Source organism: Eucalyptus grandis, chromosome 8 (genome assembly GCF_016545825.1).
Source record: "Eucalyptus grandis isolate ANBG69807.140 chromosome 8, ASM1654582v1, whole genome shotgun sequence".
NCBI lineage: Eukaryota > Viridiplantae > Streptophyta > Magnoliopsida > Myrtales > Myrtaceae > Eucalyptus > Eucalyptus grandis.
The window spans coordinates 1799806-1812385 of NC_052619.1; the positions used below are offsets into that span (position 1 = coordinate 1799806).

At 46.3% G+C, this 12580-nt stretch overlaps 2 protein-coding genes and 2 long non-coding RNA genes across 6 annotated transcripts; all 4 read right to left on the reverse strand.

Moving 5' to 3' along the window:
• Positions 1-808: 808 nt before the first annotated feature.
• Positions 809-2496, reverse strand: LOC104444243 (UDP-glycosyltransferase 73E1). Its single transcript, XM_010057886.3, is given in 2 exon segments — positions 809-2279; positions 2282-2496. Coding segments are annotated over 2 exon segments (1479 nt in total). The 5' UTR covers positions 2406-2496; the 3' UTR covers positions 809-924.
• A 2321-nt stretch (positions 2497-4817) lies between these two features.
• Positions 4818-6651, reverse strand: LOC104444244 (scopoletin glucosyltransferase). The gene has a single exon (XM_010057887.3). It carries the CDS (start codon positions 6557-6559, stop codon positions 4994-4996), a length of 1566 nt encoding a protein of 521 aa, XP_010056189.2. The 5' UTR covers positions 6560-6651; the 3' UTR covers positions 4818-4993.
• Positions 6652-7254: 603 nt separating this feature from the next.
• Positions 7255-8245, reverse strand: LOC120286763. Its single transcript, XR_005545478.1, has 2 exons — positions 7687-8245; positions 7255-7561 (listed from the first exon to the last, which is right to left on the reverse strand). It is a non-coding gene; the product is annotated as an uncharacterized LOC120286763 (long non-coding RNA).
• An 81-nt stretch (positions 8246-8326) lies between these two features.
• On the reverse strand, positions 8327-10688 carry LOC104444248. 3 transcript variants are annotated; one of them, XR_005545476.1, is made up of 4 exons: positions 10664-10688; positions 9683-9770; positions 9314-9379; positions 8327-8963 (listed from the first exon to the last, which is right to left on the reverse strand). It is a non-coding gene; the product is annotated as an uncharacterized LOC104444248 (long non-coding RNA). The 3 variants fall into 3 exon arrangements; XR_005545477.1 differs by lacking the exon at positions 10664-10688 and having other exon boundaries at positions 8327-8779; positions 8887-8963; positions 9683-10620; XR_005545475.1 differs by lacking the exon at positions 10664-10688 and having other exon boundaries at positions 9683-10620.
• Between the last annotated feature and the right edge of the window lie 1892 nt (positions 10689-12580).

Below are 12580 nucleotides of genomic sequence, written 5' to 3' on the forward strand. Positions count from 1 at the left end.
TCATCTCTTATTGAAAAACAAGTGGGCTAACTCTTTGCAAAAATTGTGCTCAATAATTTCATGAGAGGCAATTTGGCCAAGATCGCCTCGTTAGTTAGTGTGGATGCTACGATTGATCCTTATGGGGCCATTGCACCAAAGATTTGTTTTGACATGAAATGTATATATTCATATATCTCTAATTTCTATTTATGAGATAAAGTACGATAATATCTGCATCAAGAACATAGAAATGCCTATTTGGTCTCGATCCTTATAAAGCGAACAAGGGTCATGTTTTCTTTTGCTCACCAATGGGAGTTCTCTTCACATTTTCTTCATAGTACCATGTTGCTGTCGATTATCCACTGAGTATTCAGCCTTTGCAAGGCAATCCTTTGCCATAGCTTCTCATATTTCCCTATCAATGGACATCTTAATTCGTCGTTAAATCACCCAATGACCATCCTTTCTTCTCAATCTCTTACCAGCATGACCTCACTGCTTACGTGGGATGAAAGGACCCGTCCTACCCATCAATCCAAGTCTCGAATCCACAATTAGAAGATGTGCAGTGTGAAACAACATTGGAAGTCCGAACCAAATCGAATACGCCTTTTGAAGTTCCAATGTGGATGTGAAGGAGGCAAGTGCCGTATATCCGCACTAGCGTAGGACCATATATGCCCCTTGCAGTCACTTTACATTATCTAGATATAGACAAATTATTAGATGCAATAGCATAACCACATGCTCCACCGAATGTTGCATTACCCTTCCATTTAGGTCTCTTCGAATTTCGTAGTGTTGGCTAAATGAAAGAGTTCAATTTAATAGGTGATAAATTACCGTTTTATGAGTTACTTTCTTTTAAATGAGCGAAAGCACTGCTATTAAAATATTTTCTCGGTCCAAATATTTTTTACAAATGAGGATTATTTACCTCTAGTCAACATGATTTTGGGTGATGAAATTGATAAAAGCATCTAAATCAGCCAGTGCACTTTTAGGGAATCCACCCTGAAACATGCCACTGACCTTGACAGCTCTTTCTTTCACCTCCTCATCACTCATGAGCTTATCAATTCCCTTCCCTATCTCCTCCTCCTTGACCATCACCGGGTCTTCATCTGATACCATGTACCCAACCTTCAGATGGTGCACCACCAGCTTAGCATTGTAGAATTGGTCGCCCCTGATGGGCCATGCCAAAAACGGGACGCCGCGCCCCAGGGCTTCTATCGTCGAGTTCCACCCGCAGTGCGACAAGAACCCGCCCGTCGACGGATGGCTCAGTATCAGGAGCTGCGGTGCCCATCCGGTTATCATCAGGGCCCGTTCGGGCACCTTGGCTTCCAACCCGTGAGGATAGTACCCTTCTTCGGACCCGCCGGAGCCCGGTTGGATCGCCCATATGAACGGCCGGGTGGACTCTTCCAGCGCTTTGGCTAGCTTGTCGTACTCCTCTACTGTCAACCCCACGGAGCTACCGAAGGACACGTAGATCACGGAGCCACGTGGCTTCGCGTCTAGCCATCGGATGACATCCTCCTCGGTCACGTTGCTTTGCTTGTTGGGTCGGATCTCCTGATCTCGGATGAGAGAACCGGACGACGTCCAGAATTGATCCGGGAGAAGTGGACCCACACCCCAAACGGGTTTACCGACTTGATTGGCTAGGTAGTCGAGAAATGGACCTTCGAGATCGTGACACGTGTTGATCACCAAAGCGATCGAGCCCTCGGTGGCATCCACCCAGTGTGGCTTCTCTCCGGGCGGTGATGGGCCGATCCTCGGCGGCCCACCCGGACCTGAAGGTCGAGAAGAACCCGCACCCGAACCCGAGTCCGACCCCGCTTTACTTCCCTGCTGCTGGCCCCACTTATGCAATCTAACCACTTGAGACCGCCTTTTAAGGTCCGAAACCGTGAGTCCCATTTCTTCGGGTAACCCGGGAAGCAAACGGGTCTCCCCGGGCTTGATGTCCACCGCGCTAGCCTTCCAAGCCGCAAACTCCAACGCGGCGGAGCAACCGCCGGAGGTGAAAAATCCGACCGTCCGGATCCCCAGCTTGCGGAACACTTCCGCCGCCCAGCCCATTATGACGAGAACGTCGAGGACGGCGCAGACGGGCCGGGTCGAGCTCCCCGACCTGGCCTCGAGGAAGTCGGTGAGCTGGGCCATCCCCTGTTGCATCTGCTGGTGGAACTCCTCGCCGCCGGGGCGCGGAGGAGCAGCGGCCGGGACGACGAGGACGTCCGTGAGGGGGTCGTCGCGGAAGGAGGAGGGGATGGAGGAGAGAGGCTGGAGAAGACGACGAGGGTGGCCTTGTGGCCCCGCGAGGCGATGAGCTTGCATAGCTCGATGCAGGGGAAGAGATGGCCCTGCCCGAAAGCCGGGAGCACCCAAATCTCACCTCCTGCCATTGATTTCGGATCGATCTAGTGCGAAAGTTAGGGAGACATTGAAGTAAACTTTATACACGAGAAGTTGCTGACTGACAGGTGTGAACGAAATGCACATCTTAGTAATAGTATATAAATAAATTATCTAGACATGGAATAGGGGCCCGAGATTTGTAATAGAAACTGCACACAGACCTTTAATTGTGGATTCAGAATATGAATTGATGGGTAGGACCGGGCGCTTTCATCCCACGTAAGCAGTGACGTCATGCTGGTGAGAAATTCAGAAGAAAGGGCAACGATTGGCTGATTTAACCACAGATTAGGATGTCCATGCTGATTGCGATAAATGGGAAACTGTCGGATTTGTGAGCGGGTCAGTCTTGCAGTGTGAATGGACATCTACAGCGGACTACCTTGTGAGGCTAAGTACTCGGCGATGATCGACAGCGATGTCATAGCATAAAAAAGGGGTGAAGAGAACTCCCATAAGCAAGTGAAACAAAGCATAAATTCTACAAGAATCAAGACAAAATGGACATTTCTACTTGAATCAGTTCTTGGCGTAGATATTATCTTATATTATCTTACATTATCATCTCATAAATAGATATTAGTGATATATGAACATATCCATTTCATATCAAAATAAGCCTGCTTTATTTTTGACCTTGGTTTCTCTTTATGAACCCTGCCCTCGTGCAGAGATCAACCCCAGACGGACAAGGAAATCTTGGTGGCATCGCCCCATTTGAAATTGAGCACATTTTTTGCGAAGAAATACTCCACTTGTTTCTCAAGAGGAAATGGAAAATATGCTCAATATCATTTGATTGAATAGTTGATAGTTAAAATAGACTTCCAACTTATAATAAAGAATATCAGCTCTTAGAAAGATGAAAGATCTCAAGCCAAAGTTAGCTGCTAGGTGGACTAAGTAAGTAAAATGATTGCACCCCATAAATTGGTTGCTTTCCTCGGTTCCTTTGCTACCATAGGCTTTATACGATTAACTAAATCCTATAGATATCTTGTCAATGCGACATAGGTTATTGAAAGAATTTTGGAGACCCACCAAAGTACAAAGGCTAGGATCTTTTGGAAAATAGATTCATATTCAAAGAGTGTATAACCACACAAACAAGCTAACATTGACTCTTCAATTTAGGATTCAATTCGGAATTTCCTTGGAAGGTATCGGGATAATCTGCTAATATATAGAGACTTGTAGGCAAATGTATGAAATTATTTATCGAGAAAGATGTTATGACAAAACTAAGTTGAGAGGGGAAGGCATTTTCAACCTTCCCCCCGCATAACAGTGGACAATGCCACTACTGCTTATGGTAGGCCTCTACTTCAATGGGGTATGCCACTCTTTTTGAGGGATAGGCTAGAAAGGCTCCTCCTCCGTAATAAGCCTCTTTATCAAATAGCTAGCTTTGCGTTTACGTGTTTCTCTCTTCTTCTTCTTCTTCTTCTTCTTCTTCTTCTTCTTCTTCTTCTTCTTCTTCTTCTTCTTCTTCTTCTTCTTCTTCTTCTTCTTGCCCTTTTCTATGGCATAGTCATAGAAATGCTACCCTGGCCCATGGAAGGTTTTCAGAAGAGACGTAAACCGGTACATGACTTTGCATCAGCAGGAAGCGATGCTCTCCCTCAAGGAAGTCAACTTGAACATTCTGCCCTCATCTTGAACATTCAGTAAAGTTGTATGCAACAGATAATACCAATGCTTATGTGCAAGAACACTTGATCCTGAGTCCAAACATGCTAATTTGTGCGTCGAGCGGAGTCTATGAAGGAGATGACAGATCTTGTTTATTCAGTGGGCAATATACTCGAATCGATCCAATCGTATTCCCTGTGTAGAAGGCGATGAGCATGGATCGATACAAACAAGATACAATTTCTGCTACCTTCACAAGAAAATTTCACTTCACTTGGAAGGAAAAAGAGAAGAACCGAAAAAGGCGAAAGGGGGAGGGTTAGAGGAAGAGAGAGCGCAGAACATGATGAGGGCGGCCTTTTGGTTCCGTGAGGCAATGAGCTTGCACAGCTCGATGCAGGCGAAGAGATGGCCTTGCCCGAAAGCCGGGAGCACCCAAATCTCACCTCCGGCCATTGATTTCGGATTGATCTAATGCGAAAGTTAAGAGAGACATTGAAGAACTTTACGTACAAGAGAAGCAGTTGACCAACGGGTGGGAGCAGGGCATGGCAGATTCCTTTGACTTAGAGGTAGTGATGATGATGCTTTGCTGGCTATCGGTGTTATTTGGATGTCTGGCCAGGTTCGTTGAGTTTGATAATGCAACCATCACTTATTACTATTTTCATAATTATTTCGTTACTAATTTATTCAATATGTCATTTTCAACCAAGGCTCGTTAAAAAAAAAGTCATATTCAAATGAACATCATCGAATGCGATAGATGAAATAAATTCAGATGTAGGGTTTGGATATCTACGTTTAGTTTTAGGAAAAGAAATACAAATTTATAGAAGGTGCAGTGTATACAAATAACAATACATTGTTCCGATCGTGTCCCTCTTCACTCCTCAGTCTCAATGTCGGACTACAGAGAGTGCGTGCCCAAAGACGGCGGTGCTCACGGCACCGCCGTCTTGCCGACGATTAAGTCCCTAAACGCGTCTAGGGCGGCTGCCGCGCTGGCTGGGAAGCCATGCTCGAACGTGGTCCGGATGCGTGCGGCCCTCTCCCGCGCGCCCTCGTCGGCCATCAGATTCTCGATCCCCTTGCCTATGTCGTCCCTCGTGACGTCCTTCGACATGTCCTCGGACACGGGATGCCCGATCTTGAGATGGTCCACCACGAGCTTGGCGTTGTAGTACTGGTCGCCCCGGATGGGCCACGTCAGGAACGGGACCCCGCGCCCGATCGCCTCGACCGTCGAGTTCCACCCGCAGTGCGACAGGAACCCGCCCGTCGACGGGTGGCTCAGTATCAGCAGCTGCGGCGCCCACCCGCGTATGATCAGGCCCCGCTCTCCGACCTTCTCATCTAGGCCGTGAGGGAAGTAGCCCTGGTCCGACTCCGAGTCCGGCGACCCGCCCAGGAACGTCCTGGGCGGGCCCCGACGGCCTGCCCCGTATTGGATCGACCACACGAAGGGCCGGGCGGATGCCTCCAGCGCGGCCGCCAGCTCCGGGTACTCCTCCGCAGTGGGCCCCACCTCGGACCCGAACGAGACGTACAGCACCGAGCCGCGTGGCTTGGAGTCCAGCCACTGGACGACCTCGTCCTCGCTCACGCTGGACTGCCGGTTCGACCGGATCTCCCGGTCGTGCAGCAGCGAGCCGGCCGACTTCCAGTACTGCTCGGGCAGGAGCGGCCCGACGCCCCAGACCGGCTTGCTGACCTGGCCGGCGAGGTAGTCGAGGAACAGGCCCTCGAGCTCGGCGCACGTGTGGAACAGCATCGCGATACAGCCGCCGGACTCCTCCACCCACGGCGGCTGCTGCCCCGGTCCCGGCGGGCCCATGAACTTCGGCCCGACGACACCCGCCGGCCGGGGGGGTCCGGGTCCCAGATTCGGAGGTCCTCCACCCCCGCCTCTGCCGCCGCCGCCGCGGAGGTGCGGCGGCATGCCCATGGGGCGGCGCTTGAGGTCCGACGCCGTGAGCGCCAAGTCTTCGGGGAGGCCCGGGAGCCGGCAGGTCTCGCCCGGCTTGAGATCCTCGACCTTGGCCTTCCAGACCGCGAGCTCTATCGCCGACGAGCACGCGCCGGAGGTGAAGAACCCGACCGTCGGAATCTGGTACTTGGCGAAGATCTCGCCGCTCCACCCCAACATGACGTCGAGGACCGCGCAGGCGGGCCGGGCCGGGCTGGGATCGTCGGGCCGGGGCGAGAGCATGCTCTCGAGCCCCTGAGCCATCTGGGAGTGGTGAGCCCGGTGACCCTCCATGGGGTCGGATCCCGGCTGCGCGGGAGGGATCGGGGAGGAGGGTATCTCGGCGACCTGGAGGAGCGGGTGGTGGTGGCGGAGGGCGGAGGGGATGGAGGAAGAGAGGTTGGAGGAAATGACGAGAGTGGCCCTCAGGTTGCGGGCGGCGATGTGCTTGCAGAGCTCCATGCAAGGGAGGAGGTGGCCTTGGCCGAAGAAGGGCACTACCAGAATCTCAGGCGGCGGCGACGGCGATGCGGAAGACATGTCTGCAGATATTTCCTCTGACTTGGGTAGGTTCTTGATCTCGGTCTTCTTGCGGTTTTAGCTCCCAAGATCCGTTCTTTATAGAAAGAAAAAGAAGGGGATAGGGAGATGGAGAGAGAAAATATTAACTGGTCCGGAAAGGAAGGGACTTTTGAGGGTCCCATCGCGCAAGAGTTTTGACCGTTCGTTGCGTCGCGTTATGGCGGGTAGTCAAGTGCTGTCGACAAGAGACGAGAAGCAATTCATTCATTCATCGATTCGTTTCGCCGACATTAAAGGGGATTGTCGACATGGAGGAGGAGATGCATCAATGCGTACGCGTCGACGACGTGCTTTCCCCTCTCGGTTGTTCGACGCAAAATGACTCGAGTTGTCTCGGAGAGTCCATGTGTCGACATTCACTATACGCCTTAACTTGGACAGCAAGGGGAAAACAGCAGGGGAAATCACCCAATTCGCCCTCCTCCGGACATTGCTCAGCAAATCCGAATAGCTTTCATATGGAACTAAGCTGAAGGCTTCAGTTTGACGGGCGAAGTCTGATTTCGCTGTTTTCCTTCATCTTTTTTCTCCGACCGTGAAGTCAATTTTACTTGTGAAGGAAGTAGAACTGTATCCTGTTCGCGTGGATTCATGCCCATCACCTTTTACACAGGGAATACAATTGGATTGATGTGAGTGTATTGCACATTGAATAAACAAGATCTATCATCACATTCATAAACTCTGCTTGACACTCGAATTGGCATGTTCGGACTTAGGATCGAGTGTACTATGGCCATCAGAGGAAACAAAAACTGAAAGATAACCATCGTGCGGCCATGTTGCATGTTTCTGTACATAAGCATCAGTATTATCTGTTACATACAATGTTTCGAATGCTCAAGACAAGGGCAGAATGTTCAAGGCGACTTCCTTGAGGAGGGCATCGCTTCCTGCTGATGCAAAGTCATGTACTGGTTTCCGACTCTTCTGAGAACCTTCCATGGGCCAGGTTAGCATCTATGTGACATTGCAATAGAAACGTAAAAGGGCAGAAAAAGAGAGAAACACTGCCGTTAGGTCCATGAGATGGAACTTCTCCTTAAAAAGGAACATTCGTAATGAACAGATCGGCATTCACAAACCTAAAGAGGGTTCCTCCTCTCATTCCTTTAAAGTTGTGAAGGTAGTACACAGTCTCCATTTTCGGGAAAAGGGTCTTTGTGAGGGCTGCCAGCTTCCAATAGAAAGATGCAGGATAGTCTTGTCACTGTTAAGGATAAGGTCCAGAAGGGCACAAGGGCAAAACTTCCATTACATTCCGGCGAAAGTGATGGTAAAAGAGAGAACCTTCCTTAAGAAGTTCCAGAGAAGGCCAGATAAACACACATTAATCTCTGGTAATGGTTGGGACATGTTGAAGTATCCGTAACCCATGGTCTAGTCATTCGCTCTGAAAGCTAGATCAGTAATTACATAATAACTGTTCATCTCAGTAACTACATGACACTGTTCAAGAAACCAAAACCAAAAATGTGGTCATAAATTCAGCAAATATAGTTGTTCAAATGGATGCTGTTAGGGCTGTCAATGGGTTGGGTTTCGACGTTACCCAACCGGAATCATAAGGCAGTGTGTTCCAACTCGACCTGGCCTGAAAAGCTTAATACCTAAAGCAATAATTTGGGTCTGGTTGGGTTTCGAGTTTACTTCCCACCCCCCCCCCCACCTCTTCTTTATCACCCAGTGAATTTCCCATTGGGTTCCTCTGCTAGTTTTAAGAGATCAGCTCAACCAAATTTTGAAGCATCACAGTACATTGTCTCTACTAAGTTCAATAAAAGTGAAATTCGACAAAACCAAAAGTGAATGCTATACACCTGAGGGAGACGACACATCCTTTGCATACACAGCAATTTACAAGTAGGTCTACAAGGTCATTGAACTTAAATCTTTAGACAATTATCTCTAATAACACCTCCCTTCAGGGTCAACTGTACAAATGTAGGTTCATGTGTTGAAGAGTATGATGTGCAGACAATAGCCAGAAGGACTATTTTGAGTCTGTTCCATAAAGTGGACAGCCTTCCTTTCTCTAACCATGAGCTGCCATAAAACCTTTCCAAGAGTTATAGGCAAAACTTATCTTCAGTCACTTGGTCTGCCAAAGATAGGGGTAAAAATCTGGCCAATTGCTTCTAGAGCCAAAACATTCCAACTTTCAGGATGTCTAACTATCTGCAGAAGGGGTCACACTCCCAATTAGTATGATTTCTTGCCAGCCTATAATGAACTCAAACAATGAGATTCAGCCGAAAAAGAAAAAAGAAAGAAGGAAAGCTTACTGCAAAGTTGTCGTCAAGTTCATACAGTCTTCCCATCAATCGAAATGAGAGGTCTCCAGGGAAGTTTTAAGTAGGTTCTGCAAGTTGAGAAATTGTTTGAGCCACTCTATTGATGGAGATGAAAAGAAAATATGACACAAAAAGGAAGTTCCTGGTCATTCATGAATATCACTTGGAGAGAGAAAGCAAATGGGTCATGTGGTTTCCTATTGGCATTTTATAGCATCTGTAATCTCATTTGCTCTGGGCACGGTACTTCAAACTGGTCATTCATGAAAAAATGATTGAGAGATCATAAAACTAGAAAAGGACTGGTTTTGTCCATATCTAAATATTACGTATGACACTTTAAGCATGAAAATATAGAAGGAACGAGAGAACTTGAATGGTCCTGAAACTTCATTTTCTTTGTTTATCAAGAACTAACCTCCAATACGTTAATCATTGAGAAAAGTCAATAGCAAGTTTGGTTTTGTGGTCGTAGTTGGCAACTCTGCAATAAACTCACAATGAAAATGAGAAATAATATATTGTGACATTTTTTCAAAAGTACAAGGACCATCTTGAACCAAACAAAAGTACAGGGATGATTTTGAATTTCGGAAAGTATAGGGACTACTGAACAATATTTTAATTTAGCCACTATACAGTCAATTAGTTCAATTGCCCAGTAGGATTTAGTTTTAACAATAATGGTGTAAGGTGGATGCTCACTCATGCATACTAGATAAGCAGTCCAATTCAAATTACAAAAGTAAACGAGAAAAAGACCAGTATGATGACTAAGCAGACTCACCTATATCAATACGAGCATAGTTCCTGAAAAATCAAACACCAATAAGATTCACTGATAAGTTGGTAACAGCTGAAACATCAAATAGTGCCTACAGCCACAAGTAAGACAGGAGAGATGATGCCATTGGAAAAGAGTATGTATAACATAATAATTTCAGTTGCACTTTAGTCAATTAGAAGAGATCACAAAAGGATGTATGCATTTATGACATATACAATCTTGATATGTAACACAGGAAAAGCTGAACTCAATCCAGGCAATTAAATTTCAGTCATGCACCCACAAGACAGACACAAGGAGCACCATTGATAAATAGAACCTAAATGACTTTCCGCCTTTCTCCGTATATTTCAGTTAGTACATGAATGAGGTCTCTTCACCAGAAACCTCAGCTATAATTAAGGAATTTGAGTTTGACACCAGAATTTTTATAAAAGCCATTCATAAATCCCATCAGGACAGGTGCAACTCAATGCCCCAACTGCTAACTGCAGAAAACAATAAAACATCATCCATCTTTAATATCATAAACATCTAAGTCACAGGGTCCTGGTTAGCTGTAAACTGACACTAACTCGATTTGACACAATGTAAAATCTATTATTAGTAAGGCAGGGAGTCAGATGATTTCTTTGATGATAGGGAAGCCAACAAAGGCAAATAAATGTACATCTCTCAAAGCTAAACTAAAACAAAGTAAGCCTAAGATGAGAATTGTCTTAAGTATCAAATTATCAGAACACATCAGTATCACTGCAACGTTCTCTAAGATCAAAGTCAAACCCAGGTACTCTCATAGTTCATAAATAACTAACGTTAGATTACTAATAAATGGGTGCATTTATCAGTAAAATGGGTGTTTATTCGGCATATCCAGATAAAACAAGGACACCAGCAAAAAATAGTTAATTGTGACTACATAAACTTGTGATGCATAACATTACGAATGAGCAAAGCTCAAATTATCTCACAACAGCTCACTTAAAATGCACATATGTGGACCCGACAGATAAAATTTACCTAGCATTGGATTGCACTCCTGGATGCTGTTCAGAACAATCAAGAAGTTCCCGATCCTGCAAACAACAACCCCGTATCAGCGGACTTGACAAGGAAAAAAAAAAGAAAAAGAAAAGAAACCAAAAACTGAAATTGGAGCAGCATACTTGAAAGGCCTCCTTCATAGCCATTATAGTAGCGCAATCTATGTGTTTAGTAACCTATCATCTCCCACTATGAAACCATACAACTAACTATCCAGCATCAAACAAGAAATCAATTGGAATGGCAGTGTCGCATGGATTTGACATAGATTGGCTGGTGTCAATGCACTGATTGCACATTAAAAAGAGCAAGAAAGTGCAGTGTTCTCATCTACACAGTCTAGAACTAATAACAAAAGCAGATTGACTTTTTTCCTTCAAATTTTAAGCAGCTCTCTTTTCTTTCGAGCCATCTTCCATGCAACAGCAGTGCGGTGGACGTGGACTTAGAGAAAGTGCGAAAATAAAAAAAAGCCCAACATAGAGAAACTACAGCAGAATCTCATATCTTTGCCTTTTTCGTGGTGCTTTGCAAGATCAAATAACTACTAGAGAGCACTACGGAAAGAACACAGACAACCAGGAAACTAGAATTAGTTGACCAAAAACACTTCAAAACTGCAAGACATGAGAGCATGTAATTACAGTTCAGATTCGCTAGACGCTGAATTCCTCCTCTCTAAGATTTTATCAACGTGAAAGAACAGAGTGCACGTAGAAACAGAGCCAACGAAAGTCACGGACAAGAGTCCAAAAAGTGAGAGAGAGAGAGAGACTCAAAAAAGCCGTTGACAATAACGGGAGGAGCGAATCACCAGCAACGGGCGCACAATGCATGAATCTGGAAAAGAAAGAGGAGGAAGGATGCAGGTGAGTACTGAGGGGAGTGAAGGGCGGTGGAGGGCGATGAAAATGGTGACGAAGATAAGCTCGAAAGAGGAGTGACGGGTGGAGATCCTATTGTGAAGCGAAACTCCTAGAATGCAAGGAGCAAAGAAGAGGGTGGCAGTGGAGTCGATGAGAAGACGCAGTCGTCGACGGCGGCGGCTGCAAGGAGTGGAGAAGGCACAGTCGTCAACGGCAGCAGAGTCGAGAAGTGGAATAACGGCGGAGTCGACGAGAGGAGAAGGCACAGTCATCAATAACGGTACGTCATCAAGAGGAGAAGGCAGAGTGGTCGGTGGTCTGATGTGTTTGGGTGAGAGAACGTGTTTTTCTGGAGTTAATAATGTTCCGACCCTAACCCGACCCAAAAAAAAATATGTTTATTTGCTTGTTTTATAATTATTATCTGAATAATATTAAGATCCAAAATATGTACTTAACTTGTTTTGTGTTTGATTCGTGTTTGGATCATGTTTGGGTCAGGTCGGGTTTTTCACACCCCTAGATGCTGTGAGTGAATCAACCATCTATAACTCAAGTGACTTGAAAAAGGTAGAATAAATGCCAAAATCAAGCTCAGAAAAGGATGCATAGAGACCTTAGGTGCATTTGGGATCTGCTTTTGGAAGGGATTAGGGTGCGTTCGGGAGTGGCTTTGCCAAGCCACTTTGGGCATCCAAAGTCCTTTGGGCTAAAAATTAGTGTTTGGGAAATTATTTTGCAAAGATGGTTGAGGTAAAGCAGGCATTTGGAAGGCTGAGAGCTTAATAGATGACAAATTTTCTTTCATAAATATTCTCACTAACATTTCGTTTTTCCGATTTTGCCCTTGTAACTGTTCACTTTCTTCTTTGTTGAGATTGGCAAGCGAGATTGCGAGGTGCCAACGACGGGTTGGACGGAGGTCGGGGTGAGGCCAGTGTGGTCACGGCAATCGTCGCCGGCTAGTGGCATGACCTCGGCGACCCCC

What these genes read in the sequence shown, in the direction of transcription:
- LOC104444244 (XM_010057887.3), bottom strand. Translation starts at nt 6,559, where the DNA reads ATGTCTTCCGCATCGCCGTCGCCGCCGCCTGAGATTCTGGTAGTGCCC.